The 18,098-nt window shown below is 38.2% G+C and overlaps 1 protein-coding gene across 1 annotated transcript in view; it reads right to left on the reverse strand.

Moving 5' to 3' along the window:
- Positions 1-18,098, reverse strand: part of DNAH12 (dynein axonemal heavy chain 12) — a 376,621-nt gene that overhangs the window by 1,117 nt on the left and 357,406 nt on the right. The window contains exons 69-73 of the mRNA XM_066245398.1: positions 8,555-8,658; positions 7,257-7,461; positions 3,422-3,559; positions 2,415-2,506; positions 469-536 (exon numbers count right to left, since the gene is read on the reverse strand). Of these exons, the coding sequence (XP_066101495.1) occupies positions 469-536; positions 2,415-2,506; positions 3,422-3,559; positions 7,257-7,461; positions 8,555-8,658 (607 nt within the window). The remainder of the gene's footprint in view (positions 1-468; positions 537-2,414; positions 2,507-3,421; positions 3,560-7,256; positions 7,462-8,554; positions 8,659-18,098) is intronic.

Consider the following 18,098-nt stretch of genomic DNA (forward strand, 5'->3'; position numbering starts at 1 on the left):
AGTTACTTTCCCTAGAGGCCAAAAGTGGCCTCTACCACATGTGGCTTGTGGTGTCTGCTCCTTGGGGCACCTGACTGGCTCCTTGGTCTATGAGTTTTTTACAGCCAGAAAACTAGTTGCTAGCTGGAGACTGTGTCAAGCCTATTTGAGTCTCTGTGAGATGTGCAAAGAAAGGCACTTGAAGATTAAAATATTGATGGGCAGCACTAGACTAAAAAATAGAAACATAGGGAAAGGGCAAAGAAAATGTTATATCAACATGGGATAAGAGCAAAAAGGCAGAATGATATTCCTAAAGGCAACATAAAAAAGGGGGAATAATATATTTCCAGTGTAAACATTGTCACTATTTATTGTAATTGGACAGATTCTAATAGGTTTGACCAGAGATGTACTGGAGAGGCAGTTAAAAATATCTATCATTATCCTCCTTAAGAATCTAAGAAATTTTTTTAGAAGTATATTTACTTGGTTTTATCCATATTATGGGCATCAAGTCAAACAGAAGTTTGGGGTATTGTTCAGCAAGTAATCCACTGTGAAGAGAAATTGAGAGACATTAGACATAAGACAAACTTTGCTTCTTTAAAACTGCTACTTAGCTCATTGTTTTTATTTTTATTTATTATTATTTTTTTAATTTTTTAATTTTTTGAGAGAGAGAGGCAGGGAGAGAGAGAAAGACAGAAACATTGATTGAATGTTTCTGTATGTGCCCTGACCATGGATCGAACTGGCAACCTCTGGACTTAGGAATGATGTTCTAACCAACCAAGCTATTTGGCCAGGGCTTAGATCATAGCTTTTAATACAAAAGAGAAACAGAGATATGCAGAAAAAGAAATGTAGAAGTAAAAGAAAAGAAAAATAAAGAAATAACAAAAAAAGCAAACCCAAAAAGAGGCAATGAAGAATTGCGAGACACAAAAAAATTATGGAAAAGGTACAGTGGACAAATACCAATTCCTGCCTTTTTTTTTTCTTAGTGAGAGAAGGGGAGACAGAGACAGACTCCCGCATGCGCCCTGACCAGGATCCACCTAGCAAGCCCACTAGGGGGCAATGCTCTGCCCATCTGCTGCCCTTGTTCCTTTGCAACTGGAGCCATTTTCTAGTGCCTGAGGCAGAGGCCATGGAGCAATCCTTAGCACCCGAGGCCAACTCGCTCCAATTGAGCCATGGCTGCAAGAGGGAAAGAGAGAGAGAGAAGCGAGAGGGGGAGGGGTGGAGAAGCAGATGGGTGCTTCTCTTGTGTGCCTTGGCCAGGAAATGAACCCAGGACATCCACATGCTGGGCCAATGCTGTACCATTTAGCAAACTGGCCAGGGCCCCAATTCCAACCATTTTTAAAGTATTGTCCATGAGACAGACACAAGGCTATCACATTCGACCCTCACAAATATCTTGTCCCCATTCCTATCCTTATTTCACAGATAAAGAGTAGAGGCTCAGAGAGGTTGAATACTTTTATCAGAGTAACAGCTCATAAATGCCAGTATCAGGATTCAAACAAAGATCTGCACATCTAGAAAATGTGGTTTCACTTCCTTATACTATATTCTTTTGACAGTTTTTTTTCCAAGTAACAATTTTATTCTAGTCTACAGCACAATTCTTTTACATACATTTTAGTAGTTTTGACCATTTCCCCTGCTATGCTACACTGTTTGCTTATTTGCTTATTTGTTTGAAAGGAGGGGAGAAAGGAAGTAAAAGATGAATATATGTATAAAGAAAAGTTAAGAGAAACTTCATCACCCAGTAGAGTGATGAAAAAGAAAAGTGAAATGATCAAATGAACTATGCACATCCGAGTCTTCTCGTAGCCCTGTCTTAGAATGATCTCTGTAGAACCACCTTCTTGCTCCTTCTGAAGAGATTTTCCCTGCCGTGGCCTTTAACCCTCCCTTAAGAGCAAAGTCTAAACCTGACTCTGGAAATGAGGATTATGCTTGTTAATGGAATGGTAAAGAGTGGCAAGGGAAGTGTTTTCGCCCTTCCTTTCTTACACCTATGTATTTTAAACAGGGAAAGCATCGCTCAATTACCTAAGCTGGAAATACAGTATTTATTTTAAATATTTATTTACTATGTCATAAAAATAGAAGAAAAAGTTTTCCATTCACCAGTAGAAATGGGAACTTTACTGTAACTATTCTAAAACAGAAGAAGCAGGAGAATGATGTCCATTAACTCTTCTATGAGTAAGACCACTGAAATATTAACTAAAAATTGTTCAGGACATAAAAATACTCATCACTTGCCCCATCCTGAGTAATGATTTATGGCAAGAATTCTGATACTATTTTATTACTTGACATATTCCCTAGAAGAGGCCTTTTGGTCCGGGGGTTAGGGAGTGGGGAACAATAGGTAGCAACCAGCTTCTCTGACCCAAGATTCGCCTACAGACCTTGTTCTGTCCCAGCGTGCTCCATCGAGATATAATCCATGGATGTAAACGCCATCTTCTGGTGCCATCTCAGATGTATCAAAAGGAATAACCTGAAGGTAGAGACATGTTGGTAATGATCTCCTCTCCAGACAACTTTAGTCTCATAAAGAAATCATTAGCTAAATCTTTAGAACATATTCAGGGAAACTCAAATATATCATAGCTTCCTAAACTATAAATTTTTCAATGAAATGTAAATGTAACAACATATAATACAGTTATTTTTGAAACAATTCATTAGGTTTACTGGACCTCATATTAATTTTTGCTAAAATAGAGAAGCAGCATGGATTTTTTTTTAGAGAATCTTTATGAGTGTATTTGAGCTAAAACTGACATAGGGTGGGGAACAAGATCTCCAGTGCTCCTGGACTATTTGAATATTGAGATATATAAAAATTCTGTTATAGAGATAGCAAGACAAATATAATTTCTTCAAAAAATTCAATAAAAATAAGGCAAACTGGCCCTGGCCAGGGGGCTCAGTGGTAGAGCGTCGGCCTGGCGTGCGAGACTCCCAGGTTAGATTCCTGGCCAGAGCACACAGGAGAAGCACCCATCTGGTTCTCCACCCCTCCCCCTCTCCTCCTCTCTGTCTCTCTCTTCCCCTCCCGCAGCCAAGGCTCCATTGGAGCAAAGTTGGCCTGGGCGCTGAGGATGGCTCTGTGGCCTCTGCCTCAGGCGCTAGAATGGCTCTGGTTGCAGCAGAGTGATGCCCTGGATGGGCAGAGCATCGCCCTCTGGTGGGCGTGCCAGGTGGATCCCCGTCAGGCGCATGCGGGAGTCTGTCTGACTGCCTCCTCCCCATTTCCAGCTTCAGAAAAATACAAAAAAAAAAAAAAAAAAAAAAAAGGCAAACTGTATATAATGACCTAGAAAAATATGAATTCTGCATATTCTACTTCCTTAAATTCATGACTTTGATATAATGAATCACTGTGGAGTTTTAAGTAGAGTTACTGTACCTCAAATTCATATCCTAGTAAATCAATAGGGATGGTATATTTTCTGGCATAATTTTGCATAGCTCCAGTTAAAAAGGCTTGGGTGAAAAAGAAGCCGGAGAGCCAAAATACACAAGGTTTTCCTGAATTATACCAGTCCTACAGAGGAAAAACAAAATGCTTTATGTTCATTTTTTTCAAGTTACACAACTGTCACTGACATGTAATTCCTGATTCTGGTTTCCGTGTGTGTTGCCTACAGTTTTGCATCATAGGACCCTCTTCCTTGACACCAAACACATGACCTATCTTGGTTGGCCCTTCTAAACTCTTCTTAGAAAATGCTAATTCATTTTAACATTAACCTGAATAAAACAAAGTTTAAAAAAATCAAGTTTTCTTCAAAAAGCCAAATATAAATTATTTAGGGATTTATTATATTAATCCCACTCAAAAACAGTCATCTTCAGAAATATTATCCATTGTCTAAGTATAGGCCTCATGTGTTGATCCAGTTCCTTAAGCTTCTTAAACTCCCTGTCTCCATGCCTGCTGCCCATTCCAGTTAGATAGTCATGGTCTTCTTTCCATGCCTCTTCCTGCCGCTGCCTCTCTGCTCAATAACAATGCTGCCAGTGTATACCTCAGCATGCGTGGTTTGAATCAGGGTTAGCATTCTGCATGATTCTTCAGTGATCTACTATTACCCCACCAACTTAAAGTCTAAACACACCCTAGTCTAAACACCTTAATCTCCTGTTCAAGATACTTCACAATCTGGGCCCAAGTTGTTTTTCTAGCCCAGTCCTTTTTAATTCCTCTTCAAGCATCTTACATTCTAACCAGAATGCACCAGTTGTAGGTCCCTTTTCTGAACTGGGTGGATATCTGTGTTTTTTTCTGCTTATTTCAAAGTGAAACTACTCTTTTGTCCCTCTGGGGGATGAACCTGACTACATCCTCAATCCAAGCACTTCTGGTGGTGGTTTTACACATCCTGAGGTGGGCCTGTGATTCACATGTAGCCGATCATACACCTTCAATCAATGAACACGTGACCCAATCAAAGCCAGTGGTGCTGAGACTCCTGCTGGGATTTTTGGGGAAAAGACTCACTCTCGCCTGACCAAGCAGTGGTGCAATGGATAAAGTGTTGGACTGGGACACAGAATACCCAGGTTAAAAACCCTGAGGTCACAGGCTTGAGCGTGGGCTCATCTGGCTTGAGCGCAGGCTCATTAGCTTGAGCATGGGATCATAGACATGACCCCATGGTCTCTGGCTTGAGCCCAAAGGTTGCTGGTTTGAAGCCCAAGGTTGCTGACTTGAGCATGGGTCACTTGCTCTGCTGGAGCCCCCTGGTCAAGGCACATATGAGAAAGCAGTCAATGAACAACTAAGGTGCTGCAACAAAGAATTGATGTTTCTCATCTCTCTCCCTTCCTGCCTGTCTGTCCCTCTCTCTATCTCTATCTCTCTTGCTGAAAAAGAAAGAAAGAAGGAAGGAAGGAAAGAAGGAAAGGAGGGAGGGAGGGAGGAAGGGAGGAAGGGAAGGGAAGGGAAGGGAAGGGAAGGGAAGGGAAGGGAAGGGAAGGGAAGGGAAGGGAAGGGAAGGGAAGGGAGGAAGGAAGGAAGGAAGGAAGGAAGGAAGGAAGGAAGGAAGGAAGGAAGGAAGGAGACTCACTCTCAATTCTTTGAAGTTGTGTGGATGTGAAACTAGAGTTACTGTTGCTATCTTGCTACCATCCAGACAAGAACCCAACTGAGAACAGAGTTAACCCAGCGAGACTGGAGCCAGCCAAGAGATGAAGAGCAAAAATCCAAGATCAGGTAACCATGTTTGTACCCCTGCTGCCTGGAGCTACTTTACCACCTGGATTTTTCAATTACACAAAAGAATAAACTTTGTTTTTGTTTACATCAAAATTTTTACAACAGAATACACCCTTCCATCCTAAATTATGTAGTGCCACAACTATCTCTCTCCCCCTCCCCCCCCCTTTTTTTTGCAGTGTCTAAAACCATTCATCCTTTAGGGCCAGTTCAAATGCTGCTTCACACAATAAGCAAACACTGCTTTCCTGAGATAAAAGAAATCTCTCCTTTCTTTGAGTTCCCAGGGCATTTTACATGTTGGTCTTCTATGACACATTCCTTAATATACTGTGTTAGTTTTTTCTTAGATACATAAGTATCTCCCTATAGGCTATTAGTAACTTGGTAGCAACTTGGCAACGTTGTCCAACAAGGTGCTTTGGACAAAGTGCAGTCTCAATTCACATTGTTGAGTCAATAAAATGAACTTTGTCTCTGAGCAAACAGCACACTATGGGAAGAAGCCAGCTTTGATTTCTGGGAGGCAGAGAACCAGCTGCTGCTAGAGATATTAGAACAGTACTGGCTATCAGAACAAGAAGAGGTAGAAAAAGAGATGGAGTTTGATGAGAGCACAAGCCAAGCAGAACCAGCACCATTCACAAGAAAACTGTAAGAACCCAGAAGGCAAGTGTTTAGAAAATTCCCTTGCTCACTGCATGGCTTCCTTTAGCCAATTAAGAATGGAGTGTGTGGGTAGCTGCTTATATGCGATCTCTGAATTAGCTACCATTAACTCAGTGCTTAGTACACACCAGGCACTGTGCTAAGAACGTTATATGTATCACCTCATTTAGTCCAGAAAATTACTCAGTGAGCTAAGTATTTTCCTCCCATTTTACAGGAGAGAAAACGGGGTCCAGAAAGAATATCTTGCTCAAATTAATACAGATAACTGTCAGATCCAGGACTTGGATGTATTCTGAAATTATAGCCAGTGTGTAAAAAAAGAAAAGCTTTTTTTAAAAAGAAAAGTATAGAAAACTCCAGATGACTCATTTGCTTAATTTGTTAACTCTAAGAATGATTAGGAGGCGAAGTCAAGAGTCCGGGAGAAAGATGATGGGAAAATTGTGCAGCTTTTCTAAGGGTTGGAGGACAATGGGGGAGACCCATTCAGGGGAATATTTGTGGGAAAGGATAGTAAAGGTGCTCAGTAAGAGTGAGACCTTTTTTCCTCATTCAAATGGAGTGATTTCAAGGGGAAAGCCAAGTTTCAGAAAGTAGAGAGTTTGATGTGCACTTATACTAACAACAACTTGAATCTGTCTGGATACTGTCCCAGCTGGCACCATGAGGCACCCCTCTAGAGAGGACCAAGCTAAAAACTTGTCAGGCTCTTCAGGAACAAAGTAGTATACAGAAATGCAAGCAGTTCAGATAAAAGTTCCGGGAAAGTTGGGAGATAAACTGGAGAACGATAAAAAAAAAAAAAAAAAAGTAAAATTATGGCAAGGGGCTCCAGTCAACCCAGTGATCCCTTGCTCAGGCCAGTGGAGACCTTTGGGCTCAAGCCAGTGACCATGGGCTCATTTCAATGATTCCATGCTCAAGGTAGTGATCCCATGCTCAGCCTGGTGAGCCTGTGCTCAAGCCAGATGAGCCAGTGCTCAACCCAGTAACCTTGGGGTTTCGAACCTGGGATCTCAGTGTCCCGGTGGACACTCTATCCACTGTGCCACCACCAGTCAGGCGACAATTGCCAATGACAATTTGTGATCAGTATTAAAATCATAAGACCATATTTGAACCACAAACACAGGATCTTCAGAAGTATTGATATAAATGTCACATATTACTTGGGGTTGAGTAAAGCAAAATTTTAACTTTCTACTCACTACTTTGAAATATGTACAATTTCCAATATTCTAAAATTTTAGTTAGAATATCATGAAACTATGAATCACATTGCATTAAACTCAGAGACCTCAAGTGACCATACCCAATTTCTAATGTCTCCCCGTTAAATATAATCTTTTACCTGTAAAAAGTTCAACCGGGCTAGAAAGTCAGTGATGTAACTTCCTAGAGGCTTAAGACTTGGGTATGATCGTTTGGCCCATATTTCTGGAACTTTTCCAACAAGCAAACTGCCAGAGAGTGCTTCCAATGCGGAATCCATTACAACCACGCCCTTAATAGCTTTGTCAAGGTCCCATAGGGTGTTATGTATAGTTTTAATTAAACTGTAAGAAATGAAATTATGTCATCAACATATATACAAAATAAATATCAACATGGAATCTTTTCAGAAGAAGGAGGAATCTCATTCACAGCCTTATGAGGGTGTTTCCCAGAGTATGGGAATTTTAGGTTATACTTAAATAAACATTTTTCATTTTAATAATAAATATTTTTAAATATTGTAAATAACAGAGCTAGCTTTCTGGATCTTATTGCTTAGGCTCAGGCGAATTTAGCAGAGAATGATTTATGAAAAAATATTATGTTAGAGGTGACTTTCAAATGTGGAAAAAGTTATAAATGTGTTGTACAATGGCCAAAATTTGGGAAATACTGCATCAAAGCATACAGTGTATATTCATTTATGTGCTTTCAAATACTTTGCTTCTCACTTAGGTCCAAAGTGCTAAGAACATAATAAATATACTTTATGTGAGGGTTTTAGGCTGGAAGCCTAAGTAACTAAGAGATCACATGTTATTATATATATATGTTTTTATGAAATATAGAATTCATTAAGGTATCATATGTTTGAATATGTTTTATTTTAAAACAAATCTAGAAATCCAAATAAACTTGGAAACACTTTAGAAAATTTCACGACTAAAACAGTCTCCATTCTTTAAGCCAGCATTGAATTGTAGCAAATTCAATTAAAAAAATTCAAAGCAAATAATTTGTTTGCTATTATGGAGAACCTAATCAACCTAGATTGTTCTTAGGAGGAAAAGGGGGGGGGGGGTGTATAGGCCAAGGGGAAGAAAAGTGTCAAAAGATGTGACTACACATAGGCCCAATTAATACTTGTTTCATCTTTAGTTTCTGGAGAAAATAGCAACGAATTGATGAGAAATTCTGATTAATGAATATTTTAAACCAGATCTCTTTTTCATCATAATTTTTACATTATAAATGATATCTTCACTTCTGGAGCAGAAGGCTACACAATTACATTATAAATTGCAAAAAGGGAAAATTCTAAAGAAATGGCAGGTTTTGATAATTTTTTCTTAAAGTTTTAAGTCAATACTAATGCAATTTTTTTATTAACTTTGGTTGGTCACCTTCTGAATCACTGGGGATATAGATTCTTACTTGTTAAATCTTTCCATTTCTTGCACCAACACAGTATTCATGCTTTCTTCATAACTCACAGGATACTTCCTTAGAGCTGTTTCAATGTCAAAATCATTTGGTAGCTAAGAGAATAGATTTTTAAGGTCACATATTACTTTCAAAATATTCAGTAGTTTCATTCAGCTATAATATCACTAATAGCTAACACTGCGCAGTTACTATGTGCTAGGCCTGTGCTAACTGCTTTCCATACATGATCTCATTTAATCTTTACCATTCCCTCTTAGGTGGCCATTATTATCTCCATTTACAAATAAGCACATTTAAGTCTAGATAAGATAAGTAACTGCCCACAGGTACACAGCCAAAAAGCGATGTTTAAATCCACCTCTCTAACTCTAAGGCCCGTGCTGCAGGATATAGTACTTTGCACAAGATTTACATTTCTGAAAAGTTGTATAATTTTCTTTTCTAAATTGAACCATTTTGTATTGATAAAACTGATTTCAAATTGGTATATTGATTTTCAATCAATTAGCAACTGGCTTCAAATAGCTTAGCTTATGGCACAATCAAATACTTCCTATGTTAGTGTAGCAGCGTTCCAGGGCCTCGGGAGAGAGAAAGCCATCCGGCGTTTGATATCTATGAGGCAACTCAGGGATGCCTGGGAGTAAAGAGGGCACTTTGGGACTGATGATCCCAAAGCCACAAGACATTGGACTTCACACTCCTTAAGGGATAAAGAAAGTTTCCCAATCAGGAAGTCCCAAACTAAAAACGTTAAGCTGCCCAGAGTGTCCCCAGGTGATGGTTCCTGAGTGGTGTAAAATAATTCTTCTAAGTCACACTAGGTGCTGTCACTCAAGAACACTATGGCTTAGTACAACCCCTCTACCTCAAATAAGTGCCTGATTCCACTGCCAGGTAACTTCCTGTTAGGGATCTTGAAAAGCCACCATTCTGCAAGGGTGAGAACCTTTCCCCACAGAGATAAACCACAAAAATGGTCAGGGGTCAAGGGTGAGAGGGGCAAACAATAGAAGCAGCATTCCAGGGGTAGGGGTGGGAGGAGGCTAGTTTGCTCTCACTCAGGGGTCACAGGCGTTGCTGCTCCTCTCTTTTTTCCAGTGGCACAGCAGGTATATGGTGAATAGGCTCTTAAGGAGTGGTGTCAGGCAAGGCTACCAACGGTGAGGGTTGAGAAGTGGTGCTGTCAATTGATTTTCAAGGCAGATAGACCATGGGTCAGGTTCTGCTATGTCAGAGTGCCTGACCCTGAAATACAGGGATAATTACAGTATTTGCCCTGGAGGGGAATTGTGAAGATTTGTGCTTGGGACCACAATCTTTTAAAGTTGCATTAGTACTTCTTTATTGAATTTAAGAGAGAAAAGAAGTTGAGAATAGAGAGTACCATTCCATTTTACCTAGTAGGACTAAGTACATTGGGTTGTATTATGAAAACAAAAATAAGCTCTAGCAGCTAATTTAGAGCTAATCTTACCTCCTTGTGCCTCCTCACTACCTAAGGTATAGCTTACAAATATTCACTCTTTAATCTAGTAAGTTCAGATCGTATCCCTAATTTTTATTTATTTATTTATTTATTTACTTATTTATTTTTATTTTATTTTATTTTTTTTAACAGAGACAGAGAGTCAGAGAGAGGGATAGATAGGGACAGACAGACAGGAACGAAGAGAGATGAGAAGCATCAATCATTAGTTTTTCGTTGCGACACCTTAGTTGTTCATTGATTGCTTTCCCATATGTGCCTTGACCGCAGGCCTTCAGCAGACAGAGTAACCCCTTGCTCAAGCCAGCGATCTTGGGTTCAAGCTGGTGAGCTTTGCTCAAACCAGATGAGCCTGCAGTCAAGCTGGCAACCCCCTCTATCCACTGCGCCACCACCTGGTCAGGCATATCCCTCATTTTTAAAATGTAGGACCATTATCTTTGCTTAGAAATGATAATAAATCAGCCTGATCAGGTGGTGGTGCAGTGGATAAAGCATCAGACTGGGATGCAGAGGACCCAGGTTCGAGACCTTGAGGTCGCCAGCTTGAGCACGGGCTCATCTGGTTTGAGCAAAGCTCACCAGCTTGGACCCAAGGTCACTGGCTTGAGCAAGGGGTCGCTGGCTCAACTGCAGCCCCCCTCCCCGCCCCCGCCTGGTCAAGGCACATAAGAGAAAGCAATCAATGAACAATTAAGGAGTCGCAACGAAGAATTGATGCTTCTCATCTCTCTCCCTTCCTGTCTGTCTGTCTCTATCTCTCCCTCTCTCTGTCTCTTTCGGTCTCTGTCACACACATACACAAAAAGAAATGATAAATTATATATGTTCATTAGCTCATCCACAATTATCATTACTAGAACTTACCAGGTACCAGACATTATGCAAGTTACTTATTTAACAATTGATAGACAATTTAAAAGGTTGATTTAAGCATCTGCAATGGTGACTTAAACCTTGACTCCTGGCTCAGCACTGCTAGAAGTAATCTGTTTAACAATCTCAGGACTGTGCAAGTCAAGAGAGTTGCTTGTGGATTCTTATCTGAAACTAATTCCAGGTCTTAGAACACTCACCACAGAGAGGTTTTTTTTATGGTGTGGAGGGAGGTTTTTGTGGGGATGGTGGTAGTGTGGTGGTGGTGGTGACATAGGGAGTTTCTCTTATAATGATTCTCAGAGTCTTGGTAGGCATCTGACCTGATCCTTTTACTGTGAGGTTCTTTTCGTTTGTGTCTCTGATCAAGTCAGCAAACACCTTCTCCAAAAGACCTTATGCTGTGGCTGGTTAGAGTAATTCTAATTCTGTCACTTGCCACCTCTGGTACCACAGTGTTTTTCGGGTATCTTTTTTGTTGTTGTTTTGTTTTTTAGTTAAAAATTGTTTTTCTTTAATTTATTGATTTTAGAGAGAGAGTAAAGGAGGGATATGGATTTGTTATTTTACTTATTTATGCATTCATTGGTTGATTCTTTACTTTTATTATTGATTTTAGTGAGAGAAGAAAGGAGGGAGGGAGGGAGAGAATTTGAGAGAGAGAGAGAGAGAGAGAGAGAGGAATATTGATCTGTTTCTGTATGTGTCCTGACTAGGAATCAAACCAGCAACCTCTATGCTTTGGGGCGATGTTCTAACTAACTGAGTTATCCACTCAGGGCTTCATTGGTTGATTCTTGTATTGCTCCTGATCAGGGATTGAACCACACCTGGTGTATCAGGATGATGCTTCAACCAACTGAGCTATTCAGCCAGAGCTTTCTGGTACCTTTTTTTTTTTTTTTTAATAAATTTTTATTAATGGTAATGGGATGACATTAATAAATCAGGGTACATATATTCAAAGAAAACATGTCTAGGTTATTTTGTCATCAAATTATGTTGCAAACCCCTCGCCCAAAGTCAGATTGTCCTCCGTCACCCTCTATCTAGTTCTCTGTGCCCCTCCCCCTCCCCCTAACTCTCCCTCCCTCCCTCCCATGTCCTCCCTCCCCCCCCACCCTTGGTAACCACCACACTCTTGTCCATGTCTCTTAGTCTCATTTTTATGTTCCACCAATGTATGGAATCATGTAGTTCTTGTTTTTTTCTGATTTGCTTATTTCACTCCTTATAATGTTATCAAGATCCCACCATTTTGCTGTAAATGATCTGATGTCATCATTTCTTATGGCTGAGTAGTATTCCATAGTGTATATGTGCCACATCTTCTTTATCCAGTCTTCTATTGAAGGGCTTTTTGGTTGTTTCCATGTCTTGGCCACTGTGAACAGTGCTGCAATGAACATGGGGCTACATGTGTCTTCACGTATCAATGTTTCTGAGGTTTTGGGGTATATACCCAGTAGAGGGATTGCTGGGTCATAAGGTAGTTCTATTTGCAGTTTTTTGAGGAACCACCATACTTTCCTCCATAATGGTTGTACTACTTTACAGTCCCACCAACAGTGAATGAGGGTTCCTTTTTCTCCACAGCCTCTCCAACATTTGCTATTACCCGTCTTGTTGATAATAGCTAATCTAACAGGGGTGAGGTGGTATCTCATTGTAGTTTTGATTTGCATTTCTCTAATAACTAATGAAGCTGAGCATCTTTTCATATATCTGTTGGCCATTTGTATCTCTTCCTGGGAGAAGTGTCTGTTCATGTCCTCTTCCCATTTTTTTATTGGATTGCTTGTTTGTTTGTTGTTGAGTTTTATGAGTTCTTTGTAAATTTTGGATATTAGGCCCTTATCTGAGCTGTCGTTTGAAAATATCAGTTCCCATATAGTTGGCTGTCTGTTTATTTTGATATCAGTTTCTCTTGCTGAGCAAAACCTTTTAATTCTGATGTAGTCCCATTCATTTATCTTTGCCTTCACTTCTCTTGCCATTGGAGTCAAGTTCATAAAATGTTCTTTAAAACCCAGGTCCATGATTTTAGTACCTATGTCTTCTTCTATGTACTTTATTGTTTCAGGTCTTATATTTAGGTCTTTGATCCATTTTGAATTAATTTTAGTACACGGGGACAGGCTGTAGTCGAGTTTCATTCTTTTGCATGTGGCTTTCCAGTTTTCCCAACACCATTTGTTGAAGAGGCTTTCTTTTCTCCATTGTGTGTTGTTGGCCCCTTTATCAAAGATTATTTGACCATATATATGTGGTTTTATTTCTGGGCTTTCTATTCTGTTCCATTGGTCTGAGTGTCTATTTTTCTGCCAATACCATGCTGTTTTAATTATCGTGGCCCTATAATATAGTTTAAAGTCAGGTATTGTAATGCCCCCAGCTTCATTCTTTTTCCTTAGGATTGTTTTGGCTATACGGGGTTTTTTATAGTTCCATATAAATCTGATGATTTTTTGTTCCATTTCTTTAAAAAATCTCATAGGGATTTTGATGGGAATTGCATTAAATTTGTATATTGCTTTGGGTAATATGGCCATTTTGATTATATTTATTCTTCCTATCCAAGAACAAGGAATATTTTTCCATCTCATTGTATCTTTTTCGATTTCCCTTAACAATGCTTTGTAATTTTCATTATATAGGTCCTTTACATTCTTTGTTATGTTTATTCCTAGGTATTTTATTTTTTTTGTTGCAATCGTGAAGGGGATTATTTTTTTGAGTTCGTTTTCTAATATTTCATTGTTGGCATATAGAAAGGCTATGGACTTTTGTATGTTAATTTTGTATCCTGCGACCTTACTGTATTGGTTTATTGTTTCTAATAATCTTTTTGTGGAGTCCTTCGGGTTTTCGATGTATAGGATCATATCATCAGCAAAAAGTGATAGCTTTACTTCTTCTTTTCCGATATGGATGCCTTTTATTTCTTTGTCTTGTCTGATTGCTCTGGCCAGAACTTCTAGCACCACGTTGAATAAGAGTGGAGAGAGTGGACAAACCTGTCTTGTTCCTGATTTAAGGTAGAAAGTCCTCAGTTTTATGCCGTTTAATAGGATGTTGGCTGATGGTTTATCATATATGGCCTTTATCATGTTGAGATATTTTCCTTCTATACCCATTTTGTTGAGAGTCTTAAACATAAAATTGTGTTGTATTTTATCAAAAGCCTTTTCTGCATCTATTGATAAGATCATGTGGTTTTTGTTCTTTGTTTTGTTGATATGGTGTATTACGTTAACCGTTTTGCGTATGTTGAACCATCCTTGAGATTCTGGGATGAATCCCACTTGATCATGATGTATTATTTTTTTAATATGTTGTTGTATTCGGTTTGCCAGTATTTTGTTTAGTATTTTAGCATCTGTATTCATTAGAGATATTGGTCTGTAGTTTTCTTTCTTTGTGCCATCCTTGCCAGGTTTTGGTATGAGGGTTATGTTGGCCTCATAAAATGTGTTTGGAAGTATTGCTTCTTCTTCAATTTTTTGGAAGACTTTGAGTAGAATAGGAACCAAGTCTTCTTTGAATGTTTGATAGAATTCACTAGTATAACCGTCTGGGCCTGGACTTTTATTTTTGGGGAGATTTTTAATAGTTTTTTCTATTTCCTCCCTGCTGATTGGTCTGTTTAGGCTTTCTGCTTCTTCATGACTCAGTCTAGGAAGGTTGTATTGTTCTAGGAATTTATCCATTTCTTCTAGGTTGTTGTATTTGGTGGCATATAATTTTTCATAATATTCTACAATAATTCTTTGTATTTCTATGATGTCTGTGGTGATCTCTCCTCTTTCATTTTGGATTTTATTTATTTGAGTCCTGTGTCTTTTTTCCTTGGTGAGTCTTGCCAAGGGTTTGTCAATTTTGTTGATCTTTTCAAAGAACCAGCTCCTTGTTTTATTGATTTTTTCTATAGTTTTTCTGTTCTCTATTTCATTTATTTCTGCTCTGATTTTTATTATCTCCTTTCTTCGGCTGGTTTTGGGTTGTCTTTGTTCTTCTTTTTCTAGTTCCTTAAGGTGTGAAGTTAAGTGGTTTACTTCGGCTCTCTCTTGTTTGTTCATATATGCCTGAAGTGATATGAACTTTCCTCTTATTACTGCTTTTGCTGCATCCCAGAGATTCTGATATGTCATATTTTCATTTTCATTTGTCTGTATATATCTTTTGATTTCTGCACTTATTTCTTCTTTGACCCATTCATTTTTTAGAAGTATGTTGTTTAGTTTCCACATTTTTGTGGGTTTTTCCCCCTCTTTTTTGCAGTTGAATTCTAGTTTCAGGGCTTTATGATCAGAAAATATGCTTGGTACAATTTCAATTTTTCTAAATTTGCTGATATTGTCTTTGTGGCCCAACATATGGTCAATTCTTGAGAATGTTCCATGTACACTGGAGAAAAATGTATACTCTGTCGCTTTGGGATGAAGTGTCCTGTAGATGTCTATCATATCCAGGTGTTCTAGTATTTCATTTAAGGCCACTATATCTTTATTGATTCTCTGTTTGGATGACCGATCTAGAGCCGTCAGCGGTGTATTGAGGTCTCCAAGTATGATTGTATTTTTGTTAGTTTTTGTTTTAAGGTCAATAAGTAGCTGTCTTATATATTTTGGTGCTCCTTGGTTTGGTGCATATATATTAAGGATTGTTATGTCTTCTTGATTCAACTTCCCCTTAATCATTATGAAATGACCATTTTTGTCTCTGAGTACTTTTTCTGTCTTGTAGTCAGCATTATTAGATATGAGTATTGCTACGCCTGCTTTTTTTTTGGGTGTTGTTTGCTTGGAGTATTGTTTTCCAGCCTTTCACTTTGAATTTGTTTTTATCCTTGTTGCTTAGATGTGTTTCTTGTAGGCAGCATATAGTTGGATTTTCTTTTTTAATCCATTCTGCTACTCTGTGTCTTTTTATTGGTAAGTTTAATCCATTTACATTTAGTGTAATTATTGACACTTGTGGGTTCCCTACTGCCATTTTATAAATTGCTTTCTGTTAGTTTTGTATCTAGTTTGATTCTTCTCTTTTGTTTTTCTATCATTTGTTTTTGTTTGTTTGTGTTCCATACTTCTTTCCTCTGTTGCTACCTTTTTTAAGTCAAGTGTTTTTGTGGTGGTTTTTTTAAGGGTGGTTACCATTAAGTAATGAAAAGGGTACCTACCATATTCATTGTAGTACCCTATCTTATAAGTATTTCTGCACTTCATCATCCTTTGCTACTGTCAATCTCCATCCTCTCCCCCCTTTTTTTCCTTTGTTGTCACAGTTTAAGTTTGGTTTTATTGTGTTCTTGGTGGAGCTGTTACTTGTGGTGTTGTTTTCTTTTGTTCTTTGAATCTGGTTGGAAAACCCCCCTTAGTATTTCCTGGAGTGGGGGCTTTCTGTTGATAAATTCTCTCATCTTTTCTGTATTTGTGAATGTTTTTATATCTCCTTCATACTTGAAGGATAGCTTTGATGGGTATAGTATTCTTGGCTGAAAGTTCCTCTCTTTCAGGGCTTTAAATATTGGGGTCCACTCTCTTCTAGCTTGTAGAGTTTCTGCTGAGAAATCTGATGATAATCTAATAGGCCTTCCTTTATATGTTGTACTCTTCTTTTCCCTGGCTGCCTTGAGAATTTTTTCTTTGTCATTGTTTTGTGTCATCTTTATTATGATGTGCCTTGGAGTGGGTTTGTTGGGGTTAAGAAAACTTGGTGTTCTGTTTGCTTCTTGAATTTGAGGCTTTAGTTCCTTCCACAGGCTTGGGAAGTTCTCGTCTATTATTTGTTTGAGTATATTCTCCATTCCATTTTCTTTCTCTTCTCCCTCTGATATACCTATTATTCTTATGTTATTCTTTCTGATGGAGTCAGACAATTCCTGTAGGGCTTTCTTGTTTTTTATTATTTTTGAGTCTCTTTCTTCTTCTCTCTGTTGTGCCTCAAGTTGTTTGTCTTCTATTTCACTAATCCTATCTTCAATCTGGGCTGTTCTGTTAGCTAAGCTTGTTACCTCGTTTTTCAGCTCGTGAATTGAGTTTTTCATTTCTGTTTGATTTGTTTTTATAGTTTCAATTTCCTTGGTAATATATTCTTTGTGTTCATTGAGTTGTTTTCTGATCTCCCTATATTGCCTTTCTGTGTTTTCTTGTATATCTCTGAGTATTTTTAAGATTTCTAGTTTAAATTCTCTGTCATTTAGCTCCAAGGCTTCCAATATGTTAAGTCTTTTCTCCATAGATTTTTCCACATCTATTTGTGTTACCTCTCTTTCTTTTGTATCCATAATATTCGATTTCCTCTTTCTTATCGGCATCTGAGGGTGGTCTTATTGATAGCACTAATTAGAATTGATAAAGAGTAAAAAGAAAAAAAAAAAAAAAAAAAAAGGGTAAAACACCCCACAAAAAAAAACAGTAATAATTTATTATTTCCCCCTTTTTTCTCTCTTCTCTTTCCCTCCTCTCCCCTCCTCAGGGAAATATCGTGCCTATAATGGAGGGCCTGATTTGGGGTGAAGAGTTCAAGGGGCAAAAAAAGGGAGTAGGGACCTACTAAATGCAAAAAAAAAAAAAAAAAAAAAAAAAAAAAAGGGAAGAAAATCTTAGACAAGCATAAGATGATTTGCTTGTAAGTGGTGGTCAACTAAGAGATATAATGAGAGGGATAAGAGGGAATCAGAAAAAAGGACCAAAAAAGAATAATAAAGAAGAAAAAATAAAAATAATAAGTAAAAATCTGTTGTATTAAGTGGAGCGAAGACTAAATACAATGGAGACCTTGGGTTGGGAGGACCCAAAATGCCACAAAAATAAACAAACAAGAGAGAAAAAAAATAAAAACAAAAGCAAAAAAGAGAAATAAAACCAAAAAAAAGCCTTGAGTCCCAAATTAACTAATTTGTTCGTGATTGAGGATTGTATGGGAGGAGAGTAAAATGAGAAAAGAAAAAACAAATAGAAAGGAAAAAATAAGAAAAAGAGAAAAATGAAGGAAGAAATAAAATAGGAGAAAAAAACAAAATAAAGCAAGACAAAAAAAAAAAACAAAAGAGGAGAGAGTGAGAGTTAAGTGTTTTGGAGTATTACCTTAAAGGAGGGTGAGGATGAAGAAGAAAAATAAAATGCAACACTCATGGGTAGTGTAGTTCAAGAAAGGGGAAGCATA

This window comes from Saccopteryx bilineata, chromosome 10 (genome assembly GCF_036850765.1).
Source record: "Saccopteryx bilineata isolate mSacBil1 chromosome 10, mSacBil1_pri_phased_curated, whole genome shotgun sequence".
NCBI lineage: Eukaryota > Metazoa > Chordata > Mammalia > Chiroptera > Emballonuridae > Saccopteryx > Saccopteryx bilineata.